The sequence below is a fragment of the Pogonomyrmex barbatus genome, unplaced genomic scaffold (assembly GCF_055798465.1).
Source record: "Pogonomyrmex barbatus isolate J1 unplaced genomic scaffold, ASM5579846v1 scaffold6, whole genome shotgun sequence".
NCBI classification, from domain to species: Eukaryota; Metazoa; Arthropoda; class Insecta; order Hymenoptera; family Formicidae; genus Pogonomyrmex; species Pogonomyrmex barbatus.
This window is the reverse complement of record NW_028297160.1, coordinates 6192235-6215954: the sequence shown is the minus strand read 5'-3', so window position 1 is coordinate 6215954 and position 23720 is coordinate 6192235. Positions and strand designations below refer to the sequence as shown.

The 23720-nt window shown below is 34.6% G+C and overlaps 3 protein-coding genes across 5 annotated transcripts; 2 read left to right on the top strand and 1 right to left on the bottom strand.

Annotated features, from left to right (window-relative positions):
- Positions 1-376: 376 nt before the first annotated feature.
- Hydr2 (abhydrolase domain-containing protein 2) lies at positions 377-16105 on the top strand. Of its 3 annotated transcripts, none has more exons than XM_011632460.3 (9): positions 377-468; positions 808-899; positions 1088-1263; positions 8982-9154; positions 9304-9471; positions 9951-10137; positions 10222-10420; positions 10498-10648; positions 10726-16105. In XM_011632460.3, the coding sequence occupies exons 3-9, from the start codon at positions 1109-1111 to the stop codon at positions 10893-10895; spliced, it is 1203 nt and encodes a 400-aa protein (XP_011630762.1). In that variant the 5' UTR covers positions 377-468; positions 808-899; positions 1088-1108; the 3' UTR covers positions 10896-16105. The 3 variants fall into 3 exon arrangements, with proteins under 3 accessions (XP_011630762.1, XP_088938393.1, XP_011630764.2); XM_089082267.1 differs by lacking the exon at positions 377-468 and adding an exon at positions 506-724; XM_011632462.3 differs by lacking the exons at positions 377-468; positions 808-899; positions 1088-1263 and adding an exon at positions 1539-3809.
- Positions 16106-17067: 962 nt separating this feature from the next.
- On the top strand, positions 17068-20615 carry LOC105422899 (adenosine deaminase). Its single transcript, XM_011632468.3, has 4 exons — positions 17068-17578; positions 18436-19027; positions 19196-19516; positions 19762-20615. The coding sequence occupies exons 1-4, from the start codon at positions 17326-17328 to the stop codon at positions 20144-20146; spliced, it is 1551 nt and encodes a 516-aa protein (XP_011630770.2). The 5' UTR covers positions 17068-17325; the 3' UTR covers positions 20147-20615.
- A 13-nt stretch (positions 20616-20628) lies between these two features.
- Positions 20629-23390, bottom strand: LOC105422901 (4-vinylanisole receptor-like). The gene is made up of 6 exons (XM_089082431.1): positions 22933-23390; positions 22498-22751; positions 21394-21875; positions 21225-21329; positions 20878-21033; positions 20629-20682 (listed from the first exon to the last, which is right to left on the bottom strand). The coding sequence occupies exons 1-6, from the start codon at positions 23034-23036 to the stop codon at positions 20629-20631; spliced, it is 1155 nt and encodes a 384-aa protein (XP_088938557.1). The 5' UTR covers positions 23037-23390.
- Between the last annotated feature and the right edge of the window lie 330 nt (positions 23391-23720).

The window sequence follows — 23720 nt, the reverse complement described above, 5'->3', positions numbered from 1 at the left end:
GTTATAGTTAGTCTTGCGCTTCAACTTTCAAATTTGTGAGATAAGCCAATCTCGGGATAATGGAGAAAGTTTTTTTGCGGGCAAGCGAGAGGAGTAACCGTTACGCCACGATGCAAAATATAAAAAAAAAAAAAAAAATATGATACTCCAGTGCCGAATTTTCTCGCCGTGTACCAACGACGTAATGATCGAGCCATCCACTGTGTGCACTGTCACTTTCGTTCGCTCCGAAAGAAAAAGATACAACGTTCGTTCGTTCCTCATGCGAAAAATTAGAACGAATTCGATGTTTTTTTTTTAATCATAAATGCCGGTTGATTCAAGAAGTGCGCGTGCCGCCAAGTTTATTTATCACTATCGATCTTTCACGCCGTCGATACGATTCTCGTACCTGTGCGATGTATGGTGCGGTGCTAGGCAGAATGACGTAATGTAATGAGGTGATCCGAGTCAGCACCTCCGGTTTAGGTATCACGTGTTCCGATACGCGCAATACTTTTCGATTTGGTACTCGAATGCGTAGCGACCGCTCGTGAAACATCATTTGTCCTTTGACATTTGACAAATAACAAGGATAGAATGGTTCCACGGGCGTAAATCGGAATGCGGTCTTTTCGCGGGGTCCAGGATGCATCTCCGATCGCGGCGAGACAAGTGCATTCCTCCGGCCGGCTCGCGTCTTTTCTCGGCGTTCGCGTCATTCTGCGTCCCCAGTGCCTGTCACGTATCCGTCATCTGACATCATCTGACAGAATCCCACGATCGCGGAATCTTAATGAAACGACAGCACTGGTTTTCTGCTCGCAGGTTACGAAGCGTGGTCAATCGCATGAGCCGGTCCAATATCGGTCTGCATAAACTAAGGGAGGAAGACAGCCAATTTCGCTTTCCAGAAAGAGGTGAGACACGCCACGAGTATCTCTAGAGATAAGAGTCAATATTGTTTGATAAAAAAATCAGTGTAGACTCCGAGTGATTCATGTTTGAGAAGGAGTTCTTTTCCTTTGGAAGAACAAAAACGAAGTCGCAGACTTCGAGAAAGAAAGGGAACGGATCAGAAAAAGAGAAGGGAAATGTCTTCTTTCAGGCGCCGGCGACCTAGGGAAAGATGTCGACGGCTCTACTCGCCGTGTTCGCCGTGATTCTGTGTATCCTGTTCAGGATACTGAACGTGAACAGCGCTCCGCAGAGGCCTCTCCTCGTCTGCAAGGACCAGTCCTTCCTGTCAACGATACTCAAAATCGCGCCGGTCATCGCCGAGCCGTAAGTTCGTTTCACGTTTCACAGATGATCGGCGAGTCGGTTGTTTCGAGTCTCGCCGACTGTCGATGTCGAAAGACATCGTAGATAAAGAAGCCGCGGATAGCACAGAAGTGAGGTTAGGTTGTGGTAGCTGGACTCTGAACAACGCTCCAGAATGGGCGTGAAATCCGCCTAGCTTACTGATAAATATTTTTTCCAATTTTTACGTCACGTACGTCATACGAATAAATAGAGGAAAGAGCAGTTCTTGCTGTTAAACATCAATGGGATGTTATGTACAATGGAAAGAGTGCACATTTTATTGATTTCTGATTTATCTGCTTATCTGATCTAATGAAGGGATTATGGTAAGGTAAAAAAAAATGAATGATGTGATATAAAAATGTATTTTTCAAAGTATATATAAAAAGTATATACGTATATTTCAAAGCTGTGAAGATTGGCTTTGATTATAATTTAACATAAGAAAGAGTATTGTCATCAATATGTAGGTAGCCAAATATGTCATCAATAAATTTAAAGTGCCTGTTAGAGTTTTTTTTGACAACAGAATGTCAACAGAAATATATATGACATAATCTAGTGACAGAGTATAATGGAACTTAACTACAAAAAGTGAGTAGAATCTGACGTTAGAATCTTTCGAAATCATTTAAATGAAATGTATCTTTTAAACAATTATGAAATTGTTTAAGATTGTTTAAGATTCTAGTCGGTTTTCCCATTGGCAATATTCTGTTAGATCATATTCTGTCTCCACAAGAATATGAATTTAATGCAGATCCAATTAATACCAACCTACCATAATGTTTTCTCAATTTACAAATTATTAATGTTTTGCCTTCTGAATAATAATTTATGTGAATAATGAAAAAAAATAATTTATTTTGTAATAAAAGATTCTAAATTTGAACTGGCTCTTGTTTATGTGCTTGTTTCTGCTTGCACACAACATGTGAAGGTTGTATCAAATGTTCCCATATTGGCATTACTCTTGAATGAGTATAATGCGTGTTTCCTTGCGAAACACTAGGAATAGCAGGAATGTTTTGGAATAATATGGATTGTTGTACGCTTTTGTTCGCGCTCGTTAAAGAATACTCACGCGATTATGAAGCACTTGTTTATTCGTTGCACGGAATGATATATGGTCACCAGATAGTCAAAGTATAGCGTAACCAAATTTGTATTTTTCTTATGATGATGATAAAGTCTACTCTCGAATTATGTAATAATGTAAATAAAAGATAGTAAAAAACATAATTTGATGATAATGACTAATACAGTTTTTTAACATTGCTGAAATCATATCCTGTAATAAAGTTCAATTATCATTATCTAAACGTTTTGTTTTGTCTGCGAGATTGAGTCACGTAACAAAAATGTACAGATAACACGCGTAGGGTAAGAAATAAACACATGTGGCTCACTGATTAATTCGTGAAAGAAGTCAGTTCAATGCCATCGGGTCTTTCCTTCGACGAAGAAACAAAATTGATTTATCAAATGGCTCTTTTTCCTCTTTGTGTCTATTTTGATACATAAAACAACGTGTCACTGAAAAATAATTTCCTGATACAAATAATTTCTCTATAAAACAACACTATCGCTCAAAAGTAATTTCTCTCTGTTAATTGTAGACAGCCAAGCCCAGATTACATGCTGCATTCGCCAGAGTCAGCCAATTAAATTTCACAAAAACGATGTCGTTCAAAAATAGAGTAATAATCTGATGCTTCCCAGGAAAAAAATTGTCAACGCGTATATGCGGCTTTTCTCTTCGCTTTATACGATGCCTCGGTTTGGCATCATCTCTCGTTCAATTTAGTCCGATATATCGTGCAAAAATAAATAACGTAAGAAAGCAAAAGTAAAAATAAGGAAATGATCAATTCTTGGAGTTGTATAACGTCTCATGACGAATCCACTCGAATATTAATTAGGTTTGTCGCGACGATTGGGCGAAGATTCAAATTTCGTTTACTTCGCTTAAAAAATTATATATACTCATTCTAACGGAATTCCACAATGCATACCGTTGCGCTCGTTTTATTTCCTCGGAAAAGGATGCTACGCAATCGGCACTTCCGTGCCACGCGAAGGAATAGCACACGTCGGCTAATATTTTTATCACGGCGCGCATATACGTGTGTGTGTGTGTGGTGTGTGTGAGTGAGTGTGTGTGTTTGTGTGTGTGTATATACGAGAACGATTTGTGTAGGAAAAATGCGCGAATCGTATCACCCCGATAATACACCCGGATTTTTCCCACCACTGCGAGAGGTCGTGAGATGACTTCGAGAGATGATGCAAGCGGAGCAACTAATAGAATCATATCCCGTTTTACATAACACCTCGCGCTCGTTACTCTTTCTCTTATCTCAGATTTCGCGGAACGTTATCGACAAAAGTCGCACGAAAAATTGAACTTGTTTGAATTTCAGCGCATGTGAATCTGTGTCATGTTCGAAATCGGTACGGACCCCAAGACCTTCCATGGAGTATCTCCATGGAGTTTTATCTTCTTGGAAGAGTCACGATGTTCGGTAAAAGTGCGGCAAACCCGTAATCTCATTAATGGGATGCAAATTAATGCGAGAGGCGCGTGGTTGTGAGACGCTGTCAAATATTACATCGCCGAAGCCGAAGCGTATTGTAACAGATTTTCTTCCGTGCGACTTGACATTCGTCATCGCGCGGATGTTTATCTTTCGGTTCGTCATTAGGCGTTTCTGCAAATCGACGACCACGTGAAAGCGAAATGATCGGTTAATAATTTCCCTGCGTGACACCGGGATGTCATGGCGGGGGCGGGGAGGGGGGAATCTCGGTCGGAAAAACATTCCGTTCGTCATTGCTCATTGCTAAGTGCGATTTTATTCTTCTTTCAATTGTGTCGTGTGAAAGCGCTTAAGAAAGCGGAAACGATTTCCTCGAGCTTTGTCTCGTGCAGGAAAGTACCGACGACGATTCGCATCGACGATTCGGAAATCCGACGATGAATGGAAAACGCGTGACTCGCGTATCGATCAGAACCGGAACTCATCCGGTGCTAGAGATGTCTGCGTTTACGTTTCAATTACCACGAGTGGTAATCGCGTGTCTAAGCGCGCGTGTCCGTTGAAAATCTCCACCGTGAAACTCCACCGGTCTCGATTCCCGGCAAACGCGACAAGTGATTCCCACTCGAATCCGCGCGTCTGAAGAGCTCCGGAATTTATTGAGAAATCCCAAAGAGATTTCCCAACAGTTCGGATACTTCCACTTTTACCTCTTTTGCGAACTCTCGTCCGTTCAAAGGAAACAACCGGGAAATCTATAAAAAATTAGAGATCTCAACACGTGTGAACGTCCTCGTATTTGATCGTTACTATGTGTCTACGGAAATTACATCGTTTATGACACACACATACATACATACACACACACACACACACGCGCGCGCGCGCGCGCGCACATGCACACGCACACGCACCGTGCATAACACGCAAGCAACGTACATTATTCGCTCGAATCGTCTTCGTTTTGCGAGCGAAAGGCAGGAGAACCGAGCGTTTTTTTCCGTCCTTTTCCACCGCTTTTCCCCTTCTGTATCGCAATCATTGCGAAACGTTATTCCCATGCTCATTATTACTCGCTTGATTTCTTTCGAACGGTCGCTCGTTCTTGCACTTCCGCATTTTCCGCTACGAAAAAAAACCCTTTCTCTCGCTCGTATTCTCGTTCCCATATCTCATTCGGCGACCTGCTTCTCGCCTAATTCACGACTCGCAGTGCGCGACAAGTTTAATGGATTATTTATCTATTAAATAACTGGATGCAACCTCACGTATTTTCTCTCGAACGTTTAATGTACGATATTAAAATGACGAAGGATGAAGAGACGAGAGAACTGCGGTAAATTACTGCGAATAATTTGCTATATTTTTACGGTAAAAGCTCTTTGATCATATAGATGGTCTATTTACTTTTAACTATTGCATATAACATTGCATATAAATGCATCGCATATAATAAACGAGTTTTTTCGTTGTTGACAGAGTTACTCGTGAAATGAATGTTTGCCATTTCATTTAAACAGTGGATTGACACTGCTAACGCAATACTCTTGAAAGTGTGAAAATGGTAAATTAATAGTCGTCCCACATATACGTGCGTTTTATGTGTACTCATTTAACATAATGATCTAAAATTAATGTTCAAAATTAAGAAAGAATGACAAGTAATATTTTTAAAAAATAAATAAATTGATAGTCATGTCGTATGTACGTAATGTCTTATTGACTTTGTTCTGTTGAGATTTGCATATTATGATATATCATGATAAGATAATTTTTTACTTATATTTCTATTTTCAAGAAAAAAACACTAATTTAAATATTATATTTTTATTATATTATCATCATTGTGACTGACAAAAGGAAGCGTGCTTGATAAGTAAATAATTTCTCTGGATTGTGTCGATGTCGCGGAATGTGACAGTTCAATACTTTTGGTAAATCATCTGAAGAAACGACGTAAAATATATATATATACACATATCTAATAAATACAGATAGTTTGTAGACTATTTAATCGACCACGTCAGGAACGACCGTGAACTCGAAACACGCAAATCAATTTGCGATCTATGGAATATTATGGAGTTCAGTATTTTATCAAATTATAGACGAATCGATAAAAGTGTATCGATAAAAAAGTACTTACTCTTTCAATAGAAACAAGCTCAATTCTGTTAGAAGATATCATTCGTTTTGTAAATAAAAACATGAGTCTCATCGAAATTCAACATTTACATTCACTACTATGCGCCACGTATTCGCGTATCGTAAGTTCCTTACTGGTTCTTACATAACTTGGCGCGATGCAATCTTCACCACACTCCGACGAAGAAAAAACTCTAAAAAGATAAATTGCAGCATATTTTTCTTCAAGTATTACAGGAATATATCACGATAGAAAAAATTCTAAAGGATAATTTATAAGTCGAAACGTAATTTATTGTACACTTTCTTACATAATAATAATAATGTATAATAAATTGTACATTATTGTTGTTGTTGTTGTTGTTGTTGTTGTTGTTGTTGTTGTTGTTGTTGTAATGTATATTATTTTTTTACTACGTATAAAAAGCAATATATTGGATCGTGAAATATTTAAAAACAGGTATGAATAATAAAAACAGATTTCTCGCATGTTTTATCGTCGCGCATAGAAGATCGAAGTAATGTCGCAACAAGAAACTATCGTTGTGAAAAGAATGGAGTTTTCTTTGGCAGTTAGAGGCCCGACATAGTACAGTTTACCCTACTTTTCCCTATCGCGCCTAATTCGCGCGATGACTTCGCGGTCGCGGCGTGAACACGGTATTAACACGTTTCTCCTTGCATTTGCAATGACGAATTGTCACACGTATTGATTGCTGCTGCACGTGTACAACGTCACGCCGACTCATCGCGAGGGAAAAGAATTTTGTTTTGACGCGCAGGACTCGCGCGAGAGTCTCGAATAGATCTTTTGTTTCTCTCTCTCTCTCTCTCTCTCTCTCTCTCTCTCTCTCTCTCTCTCTCTCTCTCTCTCTCTCTACCTCTTTTCGTTTTGCAACTTCAATCGCGAAGAAAGACCGATTAAATAGAAAGCAAGATAGAACAAAAATAAACTACAAAACTCCGCGGATTATTAAGCGAATGAAATTCAGCTGTTGGTAGCAGTCGTAAAATCGTAGTATTAAAAAATACAACTTGTCTACGTTTAAAAACTAGAAAATTACTCGGGATAATACGTTAAGTTGTTGAGAAACTTGGGAGAGTAATGCTAGGTCCAAGACCTCAAATATATTATGATCAATACTAAATTTTGCTGTTTAAGAACAATAGCTTTATTTGCAAAGATGAGATTGATTTCCATAAATTTTTCGAATTTTTTTTTAATCTTTCAACGAACTTAAAATTGCATATTTAAAAATTGTTTTTCTTTTCTACGAATAATTTTCTGCAAGTAAGAAGCGAGTTTTTCACGAGTCGACTTTATAACTGGACAATCGATATTGTGTTCCCGTACGTTATCGATCCATTGTCGCGCAACTTTATATTTCTGTCATTAAAATGTAATAGTTATGTATCGTCAATGCAAATTCACGCTATACGAAATAAATAGTCGCCAACTACCATTCGTTCTTTGACTAATCGCGTGTAGTGTAATCGCGTGTGTTACACTAATAATTAGACAGTATTGCGATTTATGAACGTCAGTGAAAGGTGCAGCGAAGAAGAAAAATTTGAAAGGCTTTGATTTCAAAAATGTTATACGGATATCTTCAATGAGACGGAAGTTATCGTGAATTTGATTGTTGATCGCGTTTGTTTTGAGTAAACATAATTATGTATTTCACCGTCTACTAGCAACTTTGTTTTTTGCAACAGAACACGTTTTCACGTCGATAATTGCAAACTTTTTGGTATCGATTTATACTTCCGTATAAAACTAACATTGGAATCTCAAGGATACTGGCACAAATATTTTTCGTGAAACGTAACAATAAACCGTTTTTTCATAAGTTCGTTTCATTTACCCCTCTATCCCATATTCCACTGATCCACACTGCAACTTTTTACTATTCTCTATAAATTAATTTAACGATACAATGCATTTTCACCAATTTGCTTTGCCTGAACATCGAGTAAAAAGTGCATAATATCGTGCAATCTTAATTTTTATTTTTATTCTGCAAAAAAAATTTACGATTAATGGAATAAAATGGAAAAGTGTCAAGCAAAACAAAGTTACTTAAAAAATAATATCTTGAATTCTTATAAAATCGATATCTTCCAGATATCTTCCAGATATCTTGCAGATAAATCGATATCGTGATGATCGATATGATGATTAATTATTTATTTCAATGAAAAAACGTGTTTTCTTTAAAATAACTTATAATGAAAATGTTATAGTCTGATAATAATAAATTTTTTTAGAATTGATATAATTACAAAATCGATTTATTTAATAATATTACCAATTTTTCTTTTTCCATTTTAACCTCATTTTTTGTCTCATTCTGTCTCATTTTGATGTGTGAGTTTCAAATAAAGATATTTAAATATTAGATATTAAATATTTGACTATTTTAAATAACCTGACTTGCATCTTGATTTTACTACAGTAGTTAATGATACAGATTTCCAATTGTACGTTGTACATATTTGACAACGTTTTGTACATATGTGAATACCGTTACAACGTCGTAATTACAGAGTAATAAAGAGTTGACTTGCGTAAAATTTCTACTTCAACTATCCAGAATTTATTCCGAGTTAATGGTATAAGAAAGTGGACAAATAAGGACAGAATTTTAACTTCTCATCGTTATTTTCTTAAGTAGGACACATTGGAAGCAATCTTTCCAAAATATAATTTACTAACGGAATCTTCAATATTCTAATTGCTTTCCTCAAACTCTCGCGTATCCTCGTTCACAACCGTTTACTTTTTATGAATTTTTTGCAATATTGGAATATACTTGGATTCTATTCCTTGAAATTTTCTACAAAAATTTCAGTGACGATTAGCAAAAATAACGCAAGCGAAATGATAAAACTAAAATATTCTATTTTGATAATAGCGGAAAATTTTATGTTTCGACATCGAAAGAAGATATGGAAACACGAAATTGGTCGGAATTGGTTGGACTGATAGTCATAGTCCTTGATCTATTTTAGATACAAGCCAACAAGATTGTGGGGTTTCAGCGGCCACGTACAAACTATTGTCCACAGCATTGTAGGGCGTGTTCGGTGCCCTTGGCCCATTGGAGAACGCGTATACATCGGTCTTCCCGACGGGACCACCCTTACGTACGATCTCTATCAACCGTTGACTAATGGACACGAAGGTATTATTTATATAAAATAATAACTGTAAATTATTATTTAATAATTAATAATCTATTTACATTTTTTTTTAAGTTCTGGAAGTACACTTAATAATGAATTCTTTTAATTAGAGATATTTGATACTAACTTAAAATAACTTTGGTTCCAGATGATATAACGATAGCTATCTGTCCTGGTATTGGTAACAGCTCGGAGAGTGTATATATCAGGACGTTCGTGCACTTCGTGCAATGTCATGGTTATCGGTGCGCAGTACTTAATCACGTCGGAGCCCTTTCTAGTGTCAAGATCACGGCACCAAGGATATTCTCTTACGGTATGTACGACGATCGATAAAACTTATTCTGCTAGGGCGAGGCGATCGATCGAGGAAAGTTAGCGGATAATAACCGAGTTCTTATATTACGCGAGTATGTGCACACTAAGAACATTTAAGAGAACTATATCGCTGTGGAAAAAAACCATTCCGATGTCGAGTAACTTTATAACTACACTTTCTGGGTTATACGTCTTACAGCCATATTTATAAATGATTAATGGTTATCGGCGAGAAAATGTTTCAACAATAATTAGGCAAAGAAATTATATTTGAAAATATATACATCAGCCTTTGTCATCTTTTTATTTAGAGATATATTTGTCGCATTAAAGTATAATAATATAATATTTTGTATATATATATATATATATATATATATATATATATATATATCGAACAAAATTTTTTATTTATTTTTATTTTTATTCATTTTTAGTTTAGTCAACTGCATATAATGAACTGCATTTTATGAACAGGTCACACGGATGATTATAACACGATGTTACAAAATCTGATAGAAAAACATCCTAATACCAGAATAGTTTGTATCGGATATAGTTTAGGCGGCAATCTAGTAACAAAATACCTAGGAGAACGTGGTTCCAATAAATTGCCTAACATTATAGGAGGGATATCGGTTTGTCAAGGATACAATGCTCTCAAGTAAGTATAGATACTTCTTTGAATAATACAATTAAAATGAATCGGAGATAATGAGACGAATTATTTGCTGTATATATTTCTCAGGGGAACGAAGATTTTACTAAACTGGCAGAACTTTAGACGTTTTTATCTGTATGTAATGACAGAATCGATGAAGAATCTTATACTTAAGCACAAAAACATGCTTTTGTCCGAAGATGTAAAAAAGAGGTGTAATTTAAATGAGCATGATATAATTTCTGCGGCGACATTACCCGAATTGGATGAAGCATATACAAGGAAGGTAAGTTCGATGCGATTTTCTTAAACGCGAGTACATAATTTAAATATTAAATCTGATTGAGCTGTTTTCTTGTTTAGGTACACAACTTTAGATCTGTACAAGAATTGTACAAGTGGAGTAGTTGTGTTTTTTATTTAGACAATATTACAACACCAATGGTATTCATCAATGCATTAGATGATCCCATTGTACCGGAGGTGTTGTTAAATCCAATAAAAGCTCACGCGGGTAAATATAAAAAATACGCAGTAAAATAAATAGTATTAAATAAGAATTTTAATATTTCTCGTGTTTTTAAATTTTAGCAAATCACTTAAACACGTTATATGTGGAGCTAGCTCACGGAGGTCACTTAGGCTTTTACGAAGGAGGTCTTTTGTATCCAAATCCTATAACATGGCTAGATCGAACGCTAGTGTCTCTCGTAGGATCTCTGACTCTGGCACACGCGGACAAGGCTCTCAAAGCCTCTTAACCCAATTTAGTTCATTTAACGTATTCATATTATCGGACGTTAATCGATCACGTGTCACACATTCTAATCTTATTGTGAGATCTGCGAACACTATGCACATGATCCACGTTTGGATAATCAGAATGATTTACAACAAGCCTGCAATGAGAATGGAAACAGTAGATTATAAACTAATAAAAATATCTGATACATTCTTTGATCATTTCAAAAGTGAAATGATAATTTCAAAGTGAAATAGACAGAATTTTTCACAAATAACACAGAAGAAATGAGTGAAAATGAGTGAATTGGCTCGACTGTAAAATAAACATTTGCTCACTTTCGAAATTGAATTCGAAATTGATTTCGAAAATACCAGCCGAACTGCACGACATTTTATATATACATATATAACTACAATTAATAGAATTTTTATTACACACAATGTGGCGCAATCAAAATTATACAGTTGATTTTTGAAAATGAAAACAGAAAACGAAATGGATTTTTAATATTTTACTGAATACTAACGCTTTTTTCTCAGGGATCTTCTATAGGGCAATGGTTTGATCATAGGATTTTCAATGGCCCTTAACAGATTACTAGAGCTGCTCACTGTACAAGTGTTTAATCATGATACACATTAAATGTGAATTCAACAATACAGAATATCTTGTGTACTTTTCACAAAGAAAACTTGTATTTATGTACAATATATGTATTAATATAAGATGTAAATCGACTTAACAACATATTTATAAGCGCGACTCAAACTTGTCCAATATAAAGTTAGTAGCTTTATTGATATGGAAAATTTGTCACTTGTATATAGGCAATAAACAATGTACATTATTAATCCGGAATATTGATGATAATGTTAGATTTTCAAGAAAATTTATTAAATCAAATTTAGCGTTTTGTAAGTTGAATGTATACATTTTGTAAATAATACTTTTTTAGTTAAAATTATAGGAAATTATTACAAAATATATTAAATTTATATCTAATATTATTACCGCCCGATTAACACAGATAATTAGTTTGCATAGTATAATATGCAAATTTGTTTACATATCGAATCGAACATCTTCGATAGTCAAAATTATATTCGTATTTGATCTTACGTTATAATTATAATAACATAATATATATTTAATGCAAAGATAATTAATACAAGATATTATTACTACAAGATATTATTGCACATAGAATTATTTGTGGTATCGCCAAAAAATCGTGAAAAAAATGTTTTTCAATTATTTAATTTAATGTATTCTTATATATTACGATAAAATGATAAATGTACGATATTTAAAATTTATATTCTATATAATACGTTTAAAATATTTATTCCTTCATGAGCAATTTATTATTAATATTTATTAAACTTATTAAATTTATTAAATTAATATTTATTAAATTTTAATTTAAAACATATGGTAGAATATATGGCAAGTTAATGTTACATCAAATGGTACATATCGTACATTTATCAATGTGATAAGAAATACCAAATATTTCTTGATTCACATCTCAATGCGTCCATATTGAAAGTTGATGCGCAATATACATAATTTCTAACATCAGATAATTTATTTTAATTGATATGTTTGTAAATTGTCATACGTCGATTGTATGATTTAATTGATACCTATTTTCTATCGCAACGATTTAATGATAATAGGTTTTTAAACGGTACTAATGAGAAGATTATAGGCGATTCTATGTCAAATTATGTCAGATAGTAATTAACTCGGTATTTTGGTCCTTTTTGAATCTTTATATTTATATACAATATAGTCACAAAGATTCTATGCCATAATGATAACGCTTTCCGTGATATCGAATTTTTCATTAATATGAATTTTGATATTATGATAGCTGATTGATATTATGATGATCTAAGCGGTCAAATTTTTAAACGATTTAAGATAAAGAATCCAACGACCAACTAATTAAAAATGCATTTATTCTTTATAAAGCTTAAGAGATTTTTTAATAACATTTCTATATCTTTATATTTAAACATATTTTCTTCCTTTTCCAAAAACATCCTTTTCCAAAAGCTTACAAAATAAAAAAATAATATATTTTTATTTATTTTTCAAATTATATATAAAATATAATTTTTTTGGAAACTTCTTTTACAAAAAAAACATATGGCGTATATTTCACATTAAGAAACGACCTACATAAATTACGCGGTTTTTCACTTCTTAATAAAAACACAGTTAAATAAATAGATGCAAATTTTGAATGAATTTTTATCTCTATAAATATTTATCTCTCTTTTTATTCTTTCTTTGAATTTTTTGTTTTTCACTGATTTATATTATGGCATGTTTTTTTCTTTTCTTTTTATTATAAATATGAAAATCGCATTAAATAAATTTTCATTCGAAAAATACACTTTTCAGTTTAAACCTATGTTAAAATTCAAATTATTCTATTTTTCATAGAATTATTTGATAAATTATAATGTTATATATATGTATATATAATACCTTTCAGTATATATAATACTATTTCTGTTGAAATATATGTATACAAAAGAATATGTCAAAATTACTTTTTTTTCCAAAACTTGGACTTTTTTTATTTATCTATTGCATATTTCTTTTCTAAATTTTTCTTTTTTAATGGAAACCTTGCAAAACGTCGAAATTTGACAAAGAAAATGCAGTACTTATATATAATAATTCTATATAAATGTTTGAAATGAATTATTTTTAAACAAGAAGAAATATAAGTTATGTAATAAAGAAATCTAAAACTTTATTATTAAAAAAAACAATGTGCAAGATATTGAATTAAAACAAAGAATAATAAAAATGATATAAAATTAAAAAATATGAAAATAATGAAACAAAATAATTTTCTCAATATTATCTAAAACAAATATAAAAAAGTTTGTAATTCTTATCATACTATTATCTAAAGCATAATGGATTGCGTACAATATTAAATTTAATTTGTTTCCAAAATATATTCTTATTAGATCCTCAAAATATTTCACATTTCCTGATTCTTTATTTTCATCGATTTAAAAGCTAGAAAGTATAAGAATGATTTTGATATAAAATAATATTGTGATGATAAAATTTAAAATTTCGATATTTTGGAAAGCATTATAATTGAAACTTTATATAATATATACGTTATATATATATATATATATATATATATATATTTTAATATTATCTTATGTATAAGTATAAACAATTCTGCAAATTAGAAATGCTCATTTATTTATACTCATTGATATTCAATTTGATGTGGAATCCTCTACTATATAATCTTTTTATAGTGAGATAAAAATGACAACATTTTTACATAAAATATACAATATATAAAAAGGTGATATTCGTATGTAATTGAATCAAATAATTTCGTAGATTCAAAATCAAGACTTACTTTCGTAATAATTTATGCTGAAAAATTCCAATCCAAATGAAATAATACAAACATTTATTTTCAAAAAGATTAATCAAATATTCGAATATTTTCTAATCTCGTGAAAGTAATCTTCACAAAATAAACATTAAAATAATCGAAAAAATATCGATTAATATTATACATACTTGTCTCATTTAGATATATAATCTGCATCTTTACAAAAAAATAACAAAATACAGACAATAAGACTTAAAATATACAAATAAAATTGAGTTATAGTTACTTTTTGTTGAAATATTTTTTATCAATATTTTTTAATTTATTCTTTTGAGTACATGATATATGTTTATATTTTTTGCTATTATAAATGAAATTTTCGTTTTTACATGAACATTTTTATAATATCTTCAATTTATTAAATTTATGTTGGAGCAAACATCGATGATATTTTACGTCCATTACGCAAAATGCAAAATCAACGAAATTTGATATATGTTGTTAAACATTATACATACATTATAAATGACTCGGTACATGTTATTAAATATGTTACAGTACATTGAATAATTTTCGGCCTCTGACAAGATTACAGAAATGCAAATATTTCCTTCGCAACATCAAAAGTGACGTTGAATTAAGAGAAATAAATGACAAATATCTATACTAATCAAGACATACAGAATTAAGAAATGTTCTAAGCTAAGCAATGTTCTAAGCTAACGATGATTCCGCATATAATCATCATATCTTTAGCTGGACTGATAAATGTAATTTAAGATAATTACATTAATCCACATTATGAAGCGCTAAACAATTCTTCACTTCGACCAATTCCTCTTTATGTTGTGATAAGAACCGCATATGGGAACGGATGACGAACAATTTTGTCACAACACAATGTATATGTTCTGGTTGTTACATGTGACTATGTGTGCGTTACATATATACGTATATTTATATACAACACTCAAAGGATAGCGGATAGAGGAGAGGCATGTTTGCTGCAAAATTTGAATCGAGGCGCGCATGAGATGTTCTTATTGAGTTTGCAAGAATGAAAATTTGTTATCTTGTTACTCAATATCGATTATCAAGTGTACGATCACATGCGATTCCTAGCTAGTAATTATCAGTTTGAGGCACGATTGCAGATATCAAATCATATGCCACGAAATGCCATATCTTTTTTATCGAAAATTTTTAATGCATATAGAAAAACGGTCTCACGCAAATTGCATAAATAAAAACTTGAATACTTTTAGATTTAGAAATAAGTGATGTTGTTGCTTCTCGGTTTCAATTTTGACAAAAGACTGACGATCAGGAAAATTAATCCTCTCGAACGAATTTTCTAATTATACTATTTGCATCTCACCAGGAAGTTTAATCTACTTGCACTTGTATGCCGCAAATAGCAATCTGCAGTGGCAGAAACAACAAGTGCGTTGCGTTTTTTTATGTAAAAATTATAATATTATAATTTATTAGTTACATAAGTATAGTACTTATTGATTACATAAGGAGACGATATTTTTAAACAATGCGTCGACAGACCGAGTTTGATCTAACATCATCGTATTTTTAGATGTCGCACAAGGATATTCCTTAAGTTTGTAATTTATCTACGTTCAAACACGCATTCAGACACGTATACGCATTCAGACACGTATACACGTTCAGGAAAATAATTACGAACGTAACTTGAATGACTTTTATACGTAATATAAGTCGGAAGTCTCCCGTTCGAGATGTTAGGCATAGATAAATTACGTTAAGTTACGTACACGAATGTCAACTATTTTGTATAACAATTCAATATAAATGTTGTGTGACATTGCGGGATCTCTTTTTTATCATTGTCTCCCTTCTATCGTGATATAATATTAGCACGTATTAATTCGTGCGATATTAATTTCGTTACGATATTAATAGCATTATTGCTCTTTATGATGAAATAAATCTTCAAACGGTTTAAAGAAATATCATTTCGAGAAGAAGTAATATTCACTTCAATCTGTGTGCTTAATTTTTTTATTAGCATTTTTATCTTATCGATATGTATTTGTGTTGACAATCTTAATGATCGTGTTATGTATGTTACTTGTTAGGCAAAAAAGATATTTCTTATTGTGGAGAAATGTTATGGGAAACATCAGTTTTCCTTATGATATGATCTAGTGCTGATTGCGTTAGATTTATATAGAGTTTATCTCAGAATAATTCTTATATCATAAAATTTACGTTTCCAGAGCTTTATCAAGTATGCCACAGAGAAGTTTAAAAAGAAGTAAAAGTATATCAGATTATTTTACAATACTACTTTTTTCATTCTCAAGAGAGAATGAAATCTTCTTGATAAGCATGTGATATTACCCGTGATATTGCAGAAACGAGGTGATCTTCAAGGATCTTTGATTCCCAGAGAGGCATTCGATTAATCTGGGATGCGCTCTTTCCTTCCTGTTTTAAATGGAAAACTGCGGCCTTGTTGTAGAAAAAAACAATTCCAAATTGATCGATGAATCTGCGAGAAGCGAGAAGCAGGTGGTTCCTCTTCTTTAACGATGTCTACGCTGCATAGAGCCTCGCGCATCCCCATCGTGCGCAACATCGTCGCGTCAGACGTGCCGTGGTGTAACACGCGAAATTTCATTAATTAATTACGACCTGAACAAATTTACACGATAAACCGCAATGCGCAAATCGCCCGCCGATATTTGTGATCGCGCGTTTGGATTTCTGTCATCGAGGCTTGATTTATACGGAGGATCAATAGACACACGTGTCGTTGGTCGCTCGACGAGCTCGCAGGTGGTCAACGAGTGCCAACGAGTTTACTGGTCACGCTCGTGCATACGCTGCTCCTCCATGGGTCTATAATCGTGGTCCCGGTGGTAAGAGTCACTCAGTGGAGATCGAGCAGCCGCGACGATCACACAGATCTATTGATCACGTAGGATCGCGCACGACTTTCCAACGAGGCGTTACGCCCGAATCGCGGTAACTCGACGACGACGTTAGTTCGCGCCTAGCTGGTAAACAATTTTCCACGACCATGGCCGGACTAGTCTTGCTCACCTTGGCGATCCTGATCTGCGGCGAGGCGATCTTCGCGAACCCCATCGAGATCACCCTGACGCGACGACACTTGCGAAAGCCCCCTCGAGAGAACACGTACTGGCAGCTACGACGGCAACTGCTGATGGATGAAAAGCGACAGTCCCTGGGTGGCGAACTGGAACTCAATCCTATCGAGGCCAGGGCCAATCAGGTCCTAATGACGGCCAAAAGTCGAGAAATTCACGACGGTTCGAACCTTTCACTCACAATCGTTAGTTCGCGCGTAGAACGCGATCAATTCGTCGCGATTGATTTAAAAGTTTGAGGGAAAGATTGCCGCTTACAGATCACTATGACTTCTTTCCTTTGTGAAACAGATTCATCACTCTGAAAGAAGTTTTATAGTTTACAAAAATTGAGGAGGATTTTCATTTAATTGTAATTAATTCTCGTAACACCTACATCGCATTTATTCTTGCATAGAATTCTTAATTATCTAAGACTCTTTTTGTTTTTTTTTTTCCTTGAGAGTGCTATTATGTCACAGCGTGTTATTTGCGGTAGCACTGATAATCTGACTTTTCAACTTGCTTTTGTCGAAAAGCGCATTTAACTATTTCCTAAACGACCTTCTCGAGTTAAGATCAAAGTTAGTCCAGTGATTGTGCACGAAACCGTGAATTATTCATAACGTGAGAACGCATTATACTATCCGTTTCTATAATGAACATGTCAAACACTTTATCAGATATCCAGCGGAAAAAAAAGAACACGTGAGCATATATCATAAAAGAACCAATATAGTATGAATGATTGATTGAGAAACACAATAGGAAAGTAAAATTTACTTGAATACTTTTGAGACTTTCACTATTACTGTCTTCAAAAAGATTAATATATTTACAGATATTATCCTTGTACATACGATACATTGCTAAATATCAACAAAGCATTCAACAATGTATCATAACACGGATATCATAATACCCATAAATATATTAACCTTTTTAGGAAAGCGAATATTAACGAGGGATTTATGTCTCAAACTTAAGTAATTAGCATAACTATAATTTTTCTCCCTATTTGGTTCTCGCCTTTCCGCCAGGTTTCATCACCGGCAATACTTTTCTGCCGTCGCACAACTTCATGGAAGTGATACCGCAGATCGAGAAGTCCGAGGTGTTCAAGATCCTGCGCGACATGCCGAAGGGGGCGGTTCTCCACGCTCACGAATCCGCCATCGCCTCCCTCGATTACAGGCTCCACAACCTGACCTATCGCGAGCATCTGTACGTCTGCGACGTGAACAACACTCTGCGACTCAAGTTCTTCAACCAGACCGACAACGACTGCGACTGGCAGCTGCTGAGCGAGATACGGAAAGACCCGGCCCAGGCCGAGGCGATCAACGAGAGGATCAGGCGGGCGTTGACCATGATCACGAAGGACCCGAGGAGCGTCTACAACACTGTCAATAAGGCATGGGAGAAATTCAACAGCATCTTCGCCTTTATGAGGCATCTCGTGTCGTACCGGCCCAATTACGAGGAGCTCTTTTATCGCAACCTCCAGGAGCTCTACGAGGACAATGTCATGTATGCCGAGATACGGGCGACGCTGTCGTCGGTGTACGATCTCAATGGCAACACGTATGGACCGATGGAAATGGTACAGATGCTCAAGAACGTCACTGATAGGCAAGATGCTTTCCTCTTTAAAAATTATCTTTATAGCTTCGGATAAGCGGAATGATAAATAAGTAAAAATTTTTTTTTTTCTTTTAATTTCTTCTTTCACGCGATATTTTGAAGCGGCTGCTTCAAAGGTACTTGCACTCAAGATAATCTAATAGGTGAATGTGACAGGTTTGTGAAGGACCATCCCGATTTTATCGGCGCTAAGATCATATACGCGCCGACGCGTTTGGTCAACCAAAGCAGAATGGACTACTACCTCAAAACTTTGGCACAACTAAGGCAACTCTATCCGGATTTTGTGGCCGGTTTCGATTTGGTTGGCCAGGAGGACAAGGGAAAACCTCTAACCGAATTTGCCGACAAATTGAAGTTTGTCGATCCGAATATTCGATTCTTTTTCCACGCCGGGGAGACCAACTGGAACGGAGGGATCACCGACTTGAATCTCTTCGATGCGTTTTTGCTCAACACCAGACGCATCGGCCACGGGTTAGTGGCGCAAAAAAAAAAAAAACAATTTAAAAATCCCAATTAAAACGATTTTAAAAAAATAAAAAAAAAGAATCAAAAGATTAACTTACAATTTTCACTTGTCTGTTCAGCAAAATCTCTTCTTGAATTTTCATTCCGACATTTTATAAAATCAAACGCGGTTTAGGCATTTGTAATGACTAAAATATTTTTAGTCTAATTAATATAAAATATTTACATAAATTAAATTTTAATTTTCTCAGATACGCATTGACGAAGCATCCGCTTCTATGGAAGTTCGCGCAGCAGCGGAACATCGCGGTGGAGGTTTGTCCCATCTCGAACCAGGTACTCGGCCTTGTGGAAGACATGCGGAATCATCCCGCCGCGAGTTTGTTCGCGTCGGGATCGCCCGTGGTAGTCTCCAACGACGATCCGGGACTCTGGGGCGCCCAGGGATTGACTTACGACTTTTACGAAGCTTTCATGGGTATCATGAGCGCCAACGCGGATCTCAGAAGTTTGAAGAAACTGGCGATGAATTCGTTGATTTACAGCAGCATGAACAGACAAGAGAAGAAAAATGCGTTAGATCGATGGCAGATGAAATGGGATGCCTTTGTAGCCAAACAGGCCCGATCAGCCTAATGACGGATACCAATTACAGAATCAAAAAGTGCCTCATCTTCTCGATTGACTTTGTTGATATGCGCGAAAATAAAAAGATATTGCCGACGGAACAATAAAACGGTATCATGTTATTCGAGAATACATTCTCCGAATATTTATATAGATACTTTTATCTGTTTTAAGATTTTACATTCTTCCATCTTTTTCGGTGCGCCGTCAAAACTGCGTATCTACTTTACGAAACGCTACACTTTATCTTATAAAATTCTTATTAGAATTTTATATACTAATCGTTACTACCTCATCATGTACTTTATGACTGCATGGAAATATTCATAATATGCGTTCGATGGATTACGCTTATTGTGAAGAAACCTATTCTCTTGTAATGATACATTTTTGGAAAAAAATACTGCGCCGTATCTTACGTTTTGAACAACAAAATATAAACACTACACAGTAAAATAAATGTTATTTTTTTCATTATGATTATTAGTTGATTAATTCGATGCTCGCTGCAGGAGATTGTAAGCTGAGTAAGAAGTCCTGCAGATCTGCGGAAATAAAATATTGCATCATTGCGAAATGTCTAAGCGACGTTAATTTACATTCATGTGCGCAATTAGCTTCTGCAATAAATCGAATGCACAGGTAATTGCCGCAATAATTTTGAGATTTCAAACGTGAGCCACGCAAATGCGCGTAATATAATATGCAAATTTATGTTTTCTTTACTTTCGCTTGCTTACCCAGGTAAAAGTGTTAAGAGATAACGCGAACACTCCGTGATAGGAGAACATTATTCCTTTTTGGCTGCTTATCATAATGAGCATCAGTGACTTACGTTCTCGCGGCGTCACCATTGTCCAATCACTGGAATAAATAGCGTTTGCGATGTCTTTACTCTGCAGAAAAAATTTGCAAAACATATACTATTAATCAATATAACATTCCTTTACGCAGAAATATTCATTTTCCAACGCGGAATAATGTTTAAATATGAGGTATCTTTTCGAAACATCAAATTTTTTAAATTTCCTATTTTTTCAACATTTAAACATTTTCTTTTAGTATCTTAAATCTTGCGCTTATTTACCTTCAACTCAAGCTCATTTCCATACCAGCAGTAGTAGAACAATTGGAGCAGTATACCGTTGAGATACAAGAACATAGAGAGAAATTCAAAACTAAGCAGTTTCTTCTGCAAGAAATAAACGTTCGTCGTATCATTGATAGCAAAGATAAAAATGTCTCCTTTGCGATACCTTTGATACTAGAAAAATGCTGGTGCAAACGATGAGCAGACTAAAGAAGAAGAAGATCATTACCGTCCATATAAAAAACGCTCGTAGCTTCTTTACTACAGTGCTCACGAGCAGGTGATGCCTGATGCATTCCTCGATCGAGGCGTTCGTTTGCGGCTTTTTTCCGAAAGAGATATCGCCGGTGCTCCTCAAATTGTCTGTCAGTCGGTAGCACATCAGTTCGATCTGCGCGCAAACTTGAATTGTGAAGCCATAAACGAGACAGTCGAAGCTAACGTTAAGCGTTATCGCATAGAACAAAGTCAAAAAGTGTTGCAGATATGTAGCTAGATATGGAAGTAGGCTCGACAAGGAGTACGGGATGTACGACTTCAATGGCAGCGTACGCTCACCCCCCATGAGCAATTCCAAAGCTGGCGTGACCATCATACCCAGCCCGGTCGCAAACGATATTGCCATGAACAAGATAGTGCTCCACTTGGCTGTCATAAACATTTGATTTAATTTATAAGCACTGTCCCCGTAAACATCAATTAATATTAATAGACACTTAATTATTATTGAATATCCTTCTTTTATAAAGATATAATTAGGAAAAAATTAGGAGATACAATTGACACACATAATTATAATCTTAATTAATATTAGTTTTTAATATTTCAAAAATTTGAAGGTTTCATTGTTATCAATTTTGACAGCGTATATTTTTCTATTTTTGTACGTTGAATAATGAAATTGTGATGGTCAGGGTTTTAAAGTATAAATATATTAACAGATCTTTACATTCGTTACGGTTCATTACATTCATTACGTTGTCGAAGTTACATAACGTTTAATTAATTATGTTAATAATTATTAACATAATTAAGCATAACTAATCAGTTGATTATTCGGAGAAATGTACAAATATTTATCGAGTTGCAGAATGCATTCGATAACAGCTATTAACATATGCTATTAACAAGAAGTGATATTTGGACAGGTGATTATTTACAATTATTCTCGATCGTTTTGATTATTAATGATCTTTGATATACATATTTATATTTGGTGATACGTAACATTCACGTCAAACAACACGTATATCACACATTACATGGATACCTTTGCGACTGTGCTCCTCCATTATCAGCTTTTCCATCGAATTTCTCGGTTGACACATTTTTACACGCAGGGAATCCAACAAATCCGTCATCTCATTTTCCCGCAGCAAGAAATTTGCATATTTCACGCACAACGTTACGAACGTCAACCCCAAGAAGAGCCCCTCGGTCAGTTCATGGATGCGATCACGTGTGCGAATCACTTCTACTACATCGAATATGGTAAACTCATATATCAAGAGAAAAACCGCATATCTGCAAATATTCATTTTAAATAATCGATGAATATAATTTTCGAAGAAAAAGACTCGTAGAAATAATGATAAAATTCATAGACCGACGTAGGAGAGGCTGACGTGATGAAACTCTTTGTGTATTACACATTATCTTTTGCCGTATGGTATATTTTAGTATATAAATAGTACGTTTAACGTACTTATAAAAAATACGTAAAAACCCGATGCACATATTGTCGTCCTCCCGTTCTTTCCATGCACCGCAAAAACGCAGAGCTTTAAAGTTTATCGGTAGAATGTCCATATCTTCATGTTATCCCAAGGTAATTGTCGACTTTATTCTTGTCTTTATTTTAGTTGTTGCGAAATCTTCTTCGTCTTTTCAATAATGTATGAGTTTGTCCCTCCTTCTTTCTCTTGCTCTCTCTCTCTCTTTTTCTCGGAATAGTAAAATTTCTAATATTTCATTACATTGAGTTGCATTAGTAATGTCATACAATGACGTGTTGTCGAGCACACGTTAAATTTTAATACGGTCGACTGTGTGTATCGGACTCTTACCCGGAGTCTTTTCTCGCCGAGAGAAAGAATTCATATAGAATTTATATCATAGATATAGCACGCTTTTGATGTAAGACGACAGTTGTGTGTCCGGCAAAGGAGAAATTTATTGAACAGAACTCTTCTTTTAATTTAATTTTAAACGTAGAAAAATAGAGATATAAAAAATAATATTGAAACTGACAAAAGATATGGACTTGCTTTACGTAGGGAAACTAGGGAAATGGATAGTGAAGAGGGAAGAAGTTTTCACGAAAAGTATGGAAAAGAATAATTGTATAACTTTTCTCGATAAATAAATTGTTGAATCCGATTAACGATAAGAATTGAGAAATGAACAAGTTTAAAAAACAGGATACTGTTATGTAACCTTTGTTTGTTAAACATATGCGTGTGTATGTGTGTATTTGTATATGTTTAAACATCT

Bases quoted from the DNA above. Each gene is read 5' to 3' on its own strand.
- Hydr2 (XM_011632460.3), top strand. From the start codon at position 1,109: ATGTCGACGGCTCTACTCGCCGTGTTCGCCGTGATTCTGTGTATCCTG. The intron at 9,472-9,950 runs GTATGTACGACG...TTTTATGAACAG, and splicing joins ACCAAGGATATTCTCTTACG to GTCACACGGATGATTATAAC. The intron at 10,138-10,221 runs GTAAGTATAGAT...TATATTTCTCAG, and splicing joins CAAGGATACAATGCTCTCAA to GGGAACGAAGATTTTACTAA.
- LOC105422899 (XM_011632468.3), top strand. From the start codon at position 17,326: ATGGCCGGACTAGTCTTGCTCACCTTGGCGATCCTGATCTGCGGCGAG. The intron at 19,028-19,195 runs GCAAGATGCTTT...TGAATGTGACAG, and splicing joins CTCAAGAACGTCACTGATAG to GTTTGTGAAGGACCATCCCG. The intron at 19,517-19,761 runs GTTAGTGGCGCA...TAATTTTCTCAG, and splicing joins ACCAGACGCATCGGCCACGG to ATACGCATTGACGAAGCATC.
- LOC105422901 (XM_089082431.1), bottom strand. From the start codon at position 23,036: ATGGACATTCTACCGATAAACTTTAAAGCTCTGCGTTTTTGCGGTGCA. The intron at 21,876-22,497 runs GTATCCATGTAA...TGTTTATGACAG, and splicing joins GGAGGAGCACAGTCGCAAAG to CCAAGTGGAGCACTATCTTG. The intron at 21,034-21,224 runs GTAAATAAGCGC...TTTTTTCTGCAG, and splicing joins GAAATGAGCTTGAGTTGAAG to AGTAAAGACATCGCAAACGC.